We start from the raw sequence: 13441 nt of genomic DNA, 5'->3' as shown, positions 1-13441 counted from the left end.
CCCCCCCCCCCCCCCCCCCCCCCCCCCCCCAAAAGGATGTCTTTTGAATTCAAGGTAAAACTTGATATTCACTCTTTAGGGACTCAGAATGTCTCACTGAGACAGTAGCATTTGATATAGATGCTGCCTAGATGATTTAGGTTTTATCTGATGGGTAGGAAGCAGTGAGTAGAAAGGACATTCTAGGAATAAAATGAACAAGCTACAGTGGTGGGAGAACTAGAAAATAGGTAGTTATGTGTGACCATAGTATAAGTACCTAAAGAGAATTGGTAGTATGAGACAGGAAATACAGACTTGAGTTTTACGGTAAAAAGGACTTTGTAGAATGAGGAATTTGTAGACAATAGAGAGGTATTAAAAGTTCGCTTTAAAATTTTTTTGTTTTTGTTTAGTTTGGTTTTTCTTAGGTTTGGTTTTTCTTAATGCAGGGCAAAGCCGCATTAAAATGAATCCAGGTTGGAATGGTGGGGTGGGACATGGAGGTAATTAGACTAGTTGGGCTCCTGTAATAGTTTAAGAAAAGGGAGGGGGTCTGAATTAGGATAATGGCGATGAGAGAAGAGTAAGGGAGAGAGTTGTGGAAAGATATAATGTCTTGAACAGAAACATCTTTTCTTGGATACACAAATATGAAGGGCAGTGTGGAGATATGTTTGAAGATATGTTTTTAATAAAAGTAGATTAATAATTAATTACATAAAATACTGTCTTAATGTCTTCCCTTTAGGGCCGGGAAGAAGATCCACATGAAGGCAAAATGTGAGTTTGTGTTAATTATGAAAAGAAAAAAATATATTGTAAACCTATTAATTGGAAAATGTTGGCCAATATGTATTTTAAAAGGATTTTTAGACTGATTAATTTTTTTTTTATTTGGCTCAGGGAACTGATGTCTAAATATTTTCTTAAGGACCTAGTGTAAAGTTTTTTTAAAAAAATAAAAGGTGGCCTATATGTACATACAACTTTTATCACCAAACTAAAGACTTTCTGGTAAACATTACATTAATAACATCAGGAGTATCACAGTTCCTCACATTTTTCTTTCTTTTTTTATTGATTATTCATAGTATTTCTTGTTTTTATAGCCACGTCTTTTTTTATGCATTTTATAGTTCAGGCTTTTTGGGGATGGGGGGGGGTCGGAGAACTTTTCCCCAAGATCATGGTTCTTCACCATTTTAGTAAGATATTGCAAGGTCTTTCTTTTCATAACCTTCCCAGATGATTTTATGTATATCAGTTTTCTTTTAAAGATCATAACTGTTAATCCCAATTCTAATAAACTGTTCATCTTCTAATGTATTCTCAGTAGACCACTTTTTTCTTCCCATCCTGTCAGCATTTATGAATGGAATGTAAGGCTTGCCTCAAGTATTTTCTTTTTCTGTTATCTAACCATTAGAACATAAAAAACATTAAACTGAATACTCCATTTGCAGTCACCCTACTTAGCTCCCTGCCCTTCCTTAAGTGGAATATATCAGATACCTTCTGAGTTTATTTATTTTTTTTTATTGTTTCATGTGGCTATAAATAGACTCCATTAGTGAGACTGTACCTTATTGATTATATTAGTTTGAAGTCAGGTGCTGCAAATTCTGATTACTGCTTGGAGTAATCAGATAGATAAAGACAATGTAAGCAAGTGAAGTGGGTCAGGTATATATATTCCCATTTTTCTCCAAACACAATTATCTTGCTCTTTCTTATTTTCCCTCTTTGATAGAGATCAAGGTGTACATGAAACTATTTCCCTTCTGTCAGAAAACAAAACACTGTTAAGCATGGTGATAAATGTCAACTGACATTCACTCTTGGTGTTAGGGAAGACTATGGGAAGTAAAAAATCAGAAAGTGTCTCCCTGTTGTAAGGTGACCACTCTGTCTAGTTGATGTGTGGAATAATGTGAGCCTAGTATTATGAAATCCTGATTTTCAGGGGAAACTACTTAAATCTAGATTTTTATCCCTAATTTAAATAAATAGCATAGATTTTTAAATTAAAAAAGTGGGTCAAATGCCTTTAAATATTTAAAGCTACATTCAGTTTTCCCAAAGTATAAAGTATAAATCCCACTTTCACTGGAAGTCTCTTATTTAATACTATTGTCATTCTTCCATTTTTTTACTTTATAATTTATTACTCATATGGTATTTAGCATAAGCTAAATTTGTATTGTTTGTTTATTTTATGTGTATCTGCTCCCTTTAATTTCTGAGGACTGTGGCAGTGAAGTGTCTTAAATTCTTAAAGGGTCCTCAGTAACATCTGTGAGTACCCTTTGAGATTAAATAGTTAGTATAACTTTGACTGAATTTCTTTCCAGCTCCCTATTTCTACAGTGTAGGTACCAAGTCCTGATGATTTTATCTCCTAAAATATTTCTCGAATGATTGCCCTCTTCTCAGTCTTAAATAACCTTATTCTAGTAGTAATCTCTAAGTTGATCTCTCTTGATTCTTTAGTCTCCTCAAATCCTTTCTCAGTACCCAGAATGATATACTTAAAACACATATCTGATTTCTCACTATCACGGCCTCACCTAAAATCCTTAACTGATTTTTTTACTATCTTTACTTTGGCAGAGCTGGAAAAGACCATCTGTGATCTGGCTCTTATGTCCTTTACTAAGTCCTATCACTTGCCATTTCTAGTTTTATACTGTCCAGTTTGTAGGTTTCCAAACGCATAATACTGTTTGTCTCCTTTACACCTTTGCTCAATCTGCTTCCTAGGCCAGACTTCCTCTCCATTCATACTTAAAGGCTTAGCTCATTTACCATTCCCCCCAAGGAAGTCTTCCTTCCTCTTTTCCCCTACACACTAAAGAATTGGTGCCCGTCTCTGTTATTCTCAAAATGTCCTCAGCGAATACCTTAGCACATCACTGCACTTATTCTATTTTCTACATTGTTTTTATAGTTACACAGTATTTATATATATTTTTCTAACTGGAGTGGGGACTTCTTAAGAGTAGGGACTCATCTTTTTATCACTGGTACAAACTTGTGTGCTTGAAATACAGTACATAAATTTTGTATAGTAATAAACATCTAAATGAATGAAACTCTAATCTCTTCAGAAAATGATATTGCCATTTTGGCTTCAGACTGTCTTCTTATTCTAAAAATCTCGTTCATCTCTAAACCTCATCTGTTGCTTTCCCCTTCCCTTTGAATTTTCTTTTTTTCTAGCTATAATAACATAGGATTAGCTTTGGAGGTCATGTAGTTGACTTGCCCCCAGAATAAAGAAATCCTGTTCTAACATTTGTAGTGAATGGTCATTTAACCTATGCTTGAATGCAGTATGGAGCCTCACTACCTTTTAAGACAGTCTAGACTGCTTTAGTTGTTAGATACTCTCTTTGTATCATTCCTAATTAGCACTGGGAGGACCAGGAAATCTGCATTAGTGAATTAATGGTTGGTGTAGCGTTCAAGAGAGAATTTAAAAGTTTAACTTTCATTCTTGTGAAAAAGTAAAAATTCAGTATTTTCATACTTATACCAGTAATAGTATGGATAATTTGAACAAGAATAATTTTATGGATAGTGTGAACAACATCTAAATCTGTAATACAGAATTTTAGAGCACTTATATGTTTTAGTCTTGTAACATATTTACTTTCTAACTTGTTCTTTAATCCATCATTAAGAATAATTGTAGATCCTGAGATACAGCAAAGTGATAGAGAGGTGATCTGGAATTGTCAGCTTGGCATTAAAATGTGTTTATCAGCAAGATAGATAATAGGGCTTCAGGAAAATAAGAGATTTATCTTAGTGTGTATGCTGTATATCGACTATACTGCCATTTATAATAATTTCTAAAGGCATAATTTAAGAATACAGAATTTAAATACTTTAATAATCTAATTTGATCGGCCATTAGCTCAAATATAATTAGGAACACTAAGTTCTTCTTTTCTTTCAATTCTTGATATTGATATCCACTCATTTGCATCACCCAATCTTATTTTCTAGCTTTTAATAAAGTATGCAACAACATCTTGATTTTACTTGAGGAGAGAATTTAATATATGTTATAGGAAAATATACTTGGAGAAAAATATGAGAAAATATAATTCATTAATTTCTTTTTTTTCTGGGCAATTCTGGAGTAGGCTCTACCTATGCTACCCTTTCTGCCCCAAAGTTCCAAAAAAGAAAAAAGACCTAACTATGAAGTAAGCACATAACAGTTTGTCATTATGAGGATTAAAATCATTGATATTTTTGTATTGATAATATGGAAATTATAGTTTATACTAGATAGTTCCTAGTTTTTTTATTTTATTGAAATTAAGCATAACATGTTTACAAAATGTACTAACAGAAGTAATGGGAATGAGAGAATTTGATCAACTGTGTTGCATTTATTTCATTCTGTCAGCTTGAATTATACTCATGTTGGTTGTTTAGTTTTGATCATATGATAATGGCAAAAAGGACTTTTGATTTATATTATTTAATTTGTTCTCTTTTTAAGATGGTTTCATGGGAAGATTTCCAAACAAGAAGCTTACAATTTACTAATGACAGGTACTTGTATATTCACTTGCCTTTTCTAATGTCTTTATTTAAAAAGAATAAAAGAATCAATCATTTATTGTGTACTTTGCCTTTGCATTCAGTTAATATTTATGTATATTGTAATTTCTTGGCCAGCATTGAAAAGCTGGTATTTTTGTTTTTGTTTTTGGTTGAATCATATATGTAATATAAAATTTAGTGAAGTCGATTTTTCTTCTACCCTACACCCCTATCCTCTTCCTCAGAAATAATACTAGAAAACAATTTTTTCCTATCTATTTCTAGAAGTTTTCTGTGTATATCTTCCTTTCTTACCCCTACACATACACACACTTACAGGAATATGCAACACATTTTTTTCCTGTTAGGATATATATTGGGAGATCATCCCGTATCTACAGATACAAATTTTCATTATTCTTTTTAATGTCCAGAAGCTTTCCATTATATAAATACCAGAATTTACCAGTCCTCTGTAGAAAGATATTGTATTGTTTTAATTTTTTTCATCATTCAGCTACAGCAAACATTATTGTCTTTATCTTTGTGCACTTGTGGGATTATATAATTGAGCCTTATTTAAAATGTATTAATTTTAATATTTTCCAAAACTCTCATGGTTTTAGAGAAATGGCAAGTAAAAATTGACTTCTATTATGGGATTATTATTTAAAATAAAAAGCATTCTGTAATTGTTAATTCTTACTAAATATTTAAGGCTGAATTAATATAATTACCAAATATTTGTTCAATAAAACACATCATATAAAGATTTGAGACAAGTTTAAGCCATAACATATAATTTAGAAGTCTTAGTTCTTTAAAAATACCATTGTGTAGAAGTTTCTGTATTTGGTGAAATAGATTCTTATGGTGAGTAAACTTCTGATTATTAAAAATGTGATCTGAATTGTTGTTTTAAGCCGTAAAGCACTTCACTTTAAGACTTTACTCTTGAAAGATTTGAGGCAGTTTTTGGAGGACTTAATTTTGTTGTGAGGATATAGGTTAAGTAGGTTCAAAAAATAAAGAACATGATAATGCTGTATGGGAGGAATAGAGACCAAATGCTAAACCAAAATGACATGCTGTCAGCTTTCAAAGTGGGGCCAGATATATTTATTTTAGTGAATTTATTGGATTTTGTATATAAGTTTATATTTTGAAACTTGTACCGCTAAATATTTCAGGCACTCTCTCTTGTTTTAGCCATGTAAAGTTGAAAAGGAGCTAAACTTAATTTCCTCATGTTAGTTTGTATTTTTTGGGGGTCATTTGCTCTTTTGAGAATCTGGCGAGATTTTCTCCCCTGAAAAGTACACATAAGCACTTGTACGGACAATTTTGTACATAATTCCTATCTTATATTCTATAAGAAACGTAGAGAGTATTCTGGATTCTTGTCACCAAGATTTGTTGTATCAATTTAGGAACACCTTCATTGCAGCCTACATTAAATTGTACTTTTAGTTCATTTCTGCAACTTTTTTTTTTACTTATGTATTAAGCCTTGAAGATTCCATTTTAAAAGGTTTATTTTTTTACTTCTTTGTATTGAACATGAAGTTACTTGATAGTAAGTGCCTTGGCTAGATGACTGAACTATTAATAATTTACACAAAAATTACATCAGATATTCTAAGTGTTTATTATGTGTTCCTAAAAACAGTCAAGTTCTGATCTTTTCTCTGTCGTTAGGACTTAAATGGAGAAAAAGCAAAGCATTTTAGTATTAAGAGTCACTGCCAATTGAAGATGTCAAAAAACTTCCCTAAAATTAACATGAAAATATTTAATATATGAAAATTTGCATCTGTATGTCTTCTTAGTATCATACCAGGATCATACCTGTTGAATAAAACAGTGCCTGTGCTTTGGTTTTGATAATTCACACAAATATTTCACTTGTTTCAAATCTACCTTTGTAAGCTTTTGGTACTATTCTCTTTTATAGCAGTCATTACTTTTTAATGATTAATTGGAAATACTGATAAGATGCAGAGTATTCCCAAGCAAAATTGGTTTGAAGTTTTTAGAATTTTAATAAGGGGATTTACAAACAGAGTGTAGCAGTTTTAGCCAGTATCCCCTAACTGTGGTTAGTTTATTCTTTTTGGGTTTTGATAGATGGGCACAGACATTATTGACCAGAAGTTACTACTGCAGAAATTCTGTTCTGTATTTTTATGTAATAAAGTTGGTAAGCTATATCAGAGATATAGTAGGCAAGCAACATTGGTGGTTGTGAATCATAAACTAGAAAATACCAAAAAAAATTGTTGTAAGCTGTCTTAAAAAAACAATTCCTGGTGAAAATTTACATATGTTTAATACTTTGAATGTACATTGTAATTATACTACTTAACACCTTTTCTTTTTTATTTGATAATTAGGGAATAAAACTAACAGCTTAATTTTTACAGTTGGCCAAGTCTGCAGTTTTCTTGTGAGGCCCTCAGATAATACTCCTGGTGATTATTCACTTTATTTTCGGACCAATGAAAATATTCAGCGATTTAAAATATGTCCAACACCAAACAATCAGTTTATGATGGGAGGCCGATATTATAACAGGTAAATCGTTAGAAGTTTTTAGTTATCTCTTATTTTTGGCAAAAATAGTTGAAATCTTGATAATCTAGAATATCAGATTCAAAATCATATGAAAGTTCCCGACTTTTTAAAATTACAAGATCTTTACTATAATTTAGTAGCAGTTGTGTCCAAGAATTTTTTAGACAGTATCAAACATGAATATAAATTAATGACTTGTAATTTGTTTCTTTCCAAAATAATTATACACAATCTATTTGCAACAAATATGCTAAATACATATATGCAGGAGGAGCAAACCATCTAATCTAAGAAAATGAAAATATATTCTTTTATCAGTGAGACATTTTAATAGGAAAAAAGGGTTTCTAAAATGTTACTTGAGACTTGTACAGATGTTACCATGTAATTGGGTTGTTCTCAAGTTGGTATTTCTTATTTGTAATTACTGGTTTCTACTTCTTACCTTCATTTTTTTTTTTTTTTTGTCTTTTTCGTGACCGGTAAGGGGATCACAACCCTTGGTGTGGGGTCACCCGCACCGCACTCAGCCAGTGAGTGCACTGGCCAGTCCTATATAGGATCCGAACCTGTTTGTCTTTTTCGTGACCGGTAAGGGGATCACAACCCTTGGTGTGGGGTCGCCCGCACCGCACTCAGCCAGTGAGTGCACTGGCCAGTCCTATATAGGATCCGAACCTGCGGCGGGAGTGTCACCGCGCTCCCAGCGCCGCACTCTCCTGAGTGCGCCACGGGGCTGGCCCATACTACTTCTTACCTTCAGAGTAAACTCTTTGCTTGTCTCAAAACTCAGGATGAATTTTAGTTACTTAAGAGAATAAAGTAGTACAGGAAAGCATATGATAGAATATCAGCATTTTTTTCTGTAAAATAGAAAGTAATCTTTTTCTGGATGTAAAGTTTTCCCCACACCTGATAACTTTACAGTAGTAGCATTGTTTTCCTCTTTTGGAGGCTGGCATAAACTTGTTCTAAAATACTGACATTACCTAGTGAAATCCCTCAGTACCACAGCAGCATTCACCATCCCAATTAGAATTTCTCTCAATTCCAGCTTGACCTTTGAGTATATAGAGATCCAGCAGTTGGTTTATCTGGAAAACAAAAGAAAACAAAAAACCAAAATCAAGTTCTTCTAGTTGCTTACCAGAAGTTCAGTGGACAGTTACGTATAAGACATCAAATGGAAGATGTGAGTCTAGGCAGTTGGATTCTTTTGTACACCTCATGTATAAGCTGCTTGAGTACCTTCTACATTACAATCTGGGTTCTAGACATCCTCACTGAAAATCCAGCTATCTGAAGTTTGAGATCTTATGAAGGTAAATTAATTTTTCCCATTGTCCAGTTTTCCAGAGATTTGGAACATATAAAATTATAAATGGAAAATACAGCGTATTCTTAACTGAATTAATAAATGCCCATATTGAGATTTTTATAAGGGTAAAATAATTTACATAGATTTATATTTTTAGAAGTATGTTTTGTTTATTGACTTAAGCATCCTTAGGATACCTACATTCTGCAAAGATGGAAATTCTTTCTACATACTGGAGAGAGTTGGTAGAACATATAAAAGTAGTCTCTTTGTTGATAAAGACTGTAATGGAACAAGAAGAAAGAAGTATTTGAAGTACATTTCTTTCTAAATTATTGGAAAACTATTAGTCTACTTATAAAATGGAGACTTTAAAAAAAAAAAAAGTTAAATATATGCTAATTTAGTGGCCTTGACCATTCACCTAAACCTTTTAGACATTTTATTTTCCCTATAAATATGTTCATCTTATAAAGTTGTTTCCGGTGTTGTTAATTTTTCTTTTTTTTTTTAAAGCCAAAATTATGTGAATCTGGTGTTTGGCAGTTTTTACAGTTGATTTGAAATATATATATATATATATATATATATATATACATACACACACTCCATTTCATCATTAATGTCAGTAATAATTCCTGGGAAATAATTCCTAGGAAGATACATTTTTGTGATTATCATTTATTGTTTGGATATAGATGTATAAAGTAAGATTATTTAATAAATCTATTTAATACAGCCATTCTGTGTTGTTCTGTCTCTCCATTAACTGGTATGTTAGATTTTGGTAAAAAGAGGTAACGGTTATGTCTCTTTCAATTAGAAACTGTTATGATCCAACTTTAATGTTCCTACATCAAAAATTTTAGAAAAGTAGGAGAGGCATTTAATAGCAAATTTAATTCAACAAACATTTATTGACCAATCTACTTTGTGAAGTATACTGTGCAGGTCCTGTGCATATACATTAAAGAAAAAAGATACAATTTCTGCATTATTGGTGCAAAAATTAGAAAAGTCGAGTCTATTAGAAAAGATGGTATGCAGACTATGATAAGTTTAGGGAATGTACAGATATGCTTGGGAATCAGCAGGAAAGAGAGTAGTTCAGGTGGTGGTGAGGAGGAGGAGGGAGGATTTTGGTCAGACCTTGAAGACTATCAACATTTTCTAGGCTTCAGGAAGAGGGGTACACAGTTTTATGTACTAAGTGCATCACTAAAAGTAAGGTACTGGACATAGTGTTTCTAGAAACTCACATTTACTTCACAAATAAATTTATACTGAACATGTTTCAGTTTTCTGAGATGTAAATTTGTCTGATTTCATGGCTAGAGCTTTTATGGAATGTCCATGAAATTTTGGTTTGTTGTGTCTCTCTTGACTGTTTCTTTAGGTCTGTGTGGGTAGAATATGAACTGAAGACTAATTTTTTTTTTAAAGCTTGTAAGTCCAACTTATTGGTAAAAACATATCCGACCAGTTGCCACACACTTTTAAATTTGCTCCTGGATAATATGACCCATACTTCACAACAGTTCCCTATTCTTTCAGCTTATAGAAAACAATAATATTGTAACATTGAGGTGTGCTACAAAGGATAGACTGCATTTTACCGTTACTGAGCCAGAAACCTTTGATGTTCACTGATTTTCATAAATTGATGTTTTTTGCTTTAAAACACAATAGTCATCTCTGTGGTGGTATCTTAGCTATCTTCAAATATATTTCCTGATTTTCATTTTTCTTTTAACATTTTTGGATTTATGTGGTATTACATTTTTACTTTAAAAACTTATAGCCTTCCTTGTCCTTTTTATGATAATATCTTTTTGTCTCATTTTTACTCTACCCCTCTGCCAGTATTTAGTTCATGTTCATGTTTTTTAAGTCTCTTGTTTTGCTTTTTAACATTATTTATATTTGGTTTAAATTAATTTTATAATATAGGAAAGATATCTTATATTCGAAGGTATATATGTATGTGTGTGTGGTGTGTGTGTATATATTTGGAGAGATGTGTGTGTGTATGTGTATAAGTATGTGTGTCACGCCAAATAAAAGGTGTCTTTCCTCTACTACAAAATTAACTTAAACCAAATATAAATAATGTCAAAAACCAAAACAACAGACTTGAAATACAGACATGCATATATATTCCAATTATTGTATCAGTAGGAAGAACTATTTAAAAAAATCAAGTGGTAGGTTAAACAAGATCTGTTTGGAGAAATGTTTCTTAGGTGGCTCAAAAATACCCATTCTCCAGGATATTAAAGGAAGTTTTAAAATTCCAGTATTTAAATATTCAGGACAAAAGGGGCCTATTGATTATAGAGAAGCATGCTTTTATATTTAAAAAAAAAAAATCTCATAGCGTGCTAAAATTTGTGTTAAAATACATTATATAATTGTATTTTCAGTTTTGTTTTATTTCCAATATTTCCCAAATATTCAGAACAGTTTATAGCACTTTTTATCAAATTTATCAATAAGCCTTTCCCCCATCACAACAATCCTACGTATAAGATTAGCTCCTGATTTTCCTGTCTTTTCTTTTTTGTTTTGCCTCTATTCTCACTTGCTATTCATGTGTTTTATGACCTAACTGCCTCTGATATAAAAGCAGAATGTGTAAATGTTTTGATGATTAAAATGAACTCTACTCCCTAAATAAATACCATTTCTCTGTCAGTTCTTCATTGTCAGTATCTCAGAAATACTCTTGTGAGAAAGTAGACTTTTAATCATTTCTTTACGTTGACTCTGAATATGGCATTATTTACGTGGCTGTCCACTTGACGTGTAATAGGAAATTGAAATTTCTGATTCAAGTATTCTGACCTGTAAACCTATGTTGGGAACATTCTTGTTTTTCTGAAATAATGTGACTATTTTTATCATTTATTCTATTAAATATATTCAGGTTATATGCTTTGGGAAAAAAACTTGCTAATAGATAATCCTTGGTAACAAGGTTTATGTGTATTTTAAAAGTTTGCATTTTTATGAGACAGATTATGTCAATGTTAGTAATTTTTATTTTAACAGCATTGGGGACATCATAGATCATTATCGAAAAGAACAGATTGTTGAAGGGTATTATCTTAAGGAACCTGTACCAATGCAGGTCAGTGTTGTTTTCCTTTTTGCACTAATTAGCATTTTATTTTAAAATGCATTTTGTTGGTCTGTTTATGCATGCATTCATGCAGTTGAAATTGTATAAAATTTAAAACTGGGGCTGGCCATTTGACTCAGTTGGTTAGAGTGCAGTGTTACAACACCAAGGTAAAGGGTTTGGATCCCCACACCGGCCAGCTGCAAAAAACAAAAAGAAAAGAAAAGAAAAAAAAAATTTTAACTGTAGTTTATTTAGATTCTTTTAAAACACTAATTATAAGAGAATCCCTTAGTTTTTCTCTGTTGATTCTAGATAGTTAGGAAGGCCTAGGTGACTTTTTGAGAATAGAAGCAGTGGTGGAGGTAGAAGCCAACTTGCACCAGGTCAGGGAGTGAGTTTATTTGGAGGCATAAGTAGAGATAGCAGGGATAAATTACAGCCACAGCCAGTAAGGAAAGGAAATAAAAAATGATAGGAGAGGTTAGGGCTAAAAGGGGTTTATATGTTTTATTTCTCTTTTCATTAGCCTATAGTTTTATGATGAGTTTGAGCATTGTCTGTATTCTTTGAGTAAAGACTATAAGAGATAAGTGACAGTGATGGGTGGAAGATGGGTAGTGGCAGTATCTGATGTAACAAGGTCCTAAAGAGGGCAAAAGTGAGTAAAATCCAGAACATAAGAGGAAAGATTGGCCTTGAACGAGAGAACCTGTTAAATATTAGTTGCTTAATAAAGCACAGGGTGATTAGCCTCTGTTTCTTGCTAATTATAATTTCTGGAAGTGTGGTAGGGATAGGGGTAGCAGGGGTTAGAAAAAAGTGCTTCAATAGTGGTTAAAATTTTGCTGTATGGAAAATGGAGCTAGTGATATCCCAGGGACATAAAGAGGGATTGTGAGAGAGATTTTGGGTACCCAGTTGAAATTGTACAGTAACTTGTAATATCTCTATTCTCACAATTTTTTCCTCCTCCTAACAAGTTAATTTTAGATGCTTATACCTACTACTCATTGCAGTTACTGAGGAGGGAAATCATTATTCTAAAGCTAAATATAAGTTCAAGAATCGTTATAGTCTTACCATATTTTAATAATATATCTTTCTTCATTTCCTCATGCATTTCTAGTAGAATGTGAGGTCCATGAGAGCAGATATTTTTTTTCCTTTGAATTGTTTTTCCCCAGGGTCTAGCACAGTACCTGACATTAGGTATGCATTCAATAAATATTAATTGAATTGATGATTCTACTCTCCAGCAGGAAGAACCCACTTCACTCTGCCTGTATTGTCACTAATATGTCTTACATTTCATTGTGCTCTTTCCTGTCTCCATGTCAGTCTCTCCCTCTCTGCCCATATGAATACTGCTAGTTTAAAATTCATCTCAAGGTTTGTTTTCTTCTTGGACAACTTTCTAATAACTAGTCAACTTGGAGGTACCACTTTTATTGGTAGTTCTAGCAGACCTTTTCTGCTCACTGTTCTAATTGCTACATGTGTAAAACAGATTTTCTTTGGGGGGGGGGAACATAGTGTGGTGTGCACTATATAGAATCCTCTGCTGAGGGTCTTTTATTAAGGGTAAGAGAGGTACCTTTGTCTCTAGATGATAGATCACACCATACAGTTCCATTGCTATGTCCTTAATTCTAATTCAGATTGGATGTTTGAGGTAGTGATGGTTTTAATTTTTTTCATAGGTCCATAAATTTTATTTATCTACAAATTTAATCATAATTTTTTCCCATCCTGAATTTATGCTTGAAATTTTCTAACTTAATTTTTTACAGTTAGAAAAATAAGTAAGTAGCATGTGACATCTAGTAAACTTTTAATACACAAGTTGTAATGTTGCTTTAAGAATACTTCAAATATGTAGTGTG

The 13441-nt window shown here is 32.4% G+C and overlaps 1 protein-coding gene across 2 annotated transcripts in view; it reads left to right on the top strand.

The window, feature by feature from the left end:
• RASA1 (RAS p21 protein activator (GTPase activating protein) 1) overlaps positions 1-13441 on the top strand; it is a 98582-nt gene that overhangs the window by 50725 nt on the left and 34416 nt on the right. For both annotated transcript variants that reach the window (XM_008576639.1, XM_008576641.1), the window contains exons 6-9: positions 731-762; positions 4499-4551; positions 6966-7116; positions 11486-11564. In XM_008576639.1, coding sequence (XP_008574861.1) covers positions 731-762; positions 4499-4551; positions 6966-7116; positions 11486-11564 — 315 coding nt within the window. The remainder of the gene's footprint in view (positions 1-730; positions 763-4498; positions 4552-6965; positions 7117-11485; positions 11565-13441) is intronic.

The sequence above is a fragment of the Galeopterus variegatus genome, unplaced genomic scaffold (genome assembly GCF_000696425.1).
Source record: "Galeopterus variegatus unplaced genomic scaffold, G_variegatus-3.0.2 Scaffold1382, whole genome shotgun sequence".
NCBI classification, from domain to species: Eukaryota; Metazoa; Chordata; class Mammalia; order Dermoptera; family Cynocephalidae; genus Galeopterus; species Galeopterus variegatus.
This window is presented reverse-complemented; position numbering and strand designations above follow the sequence as displayed.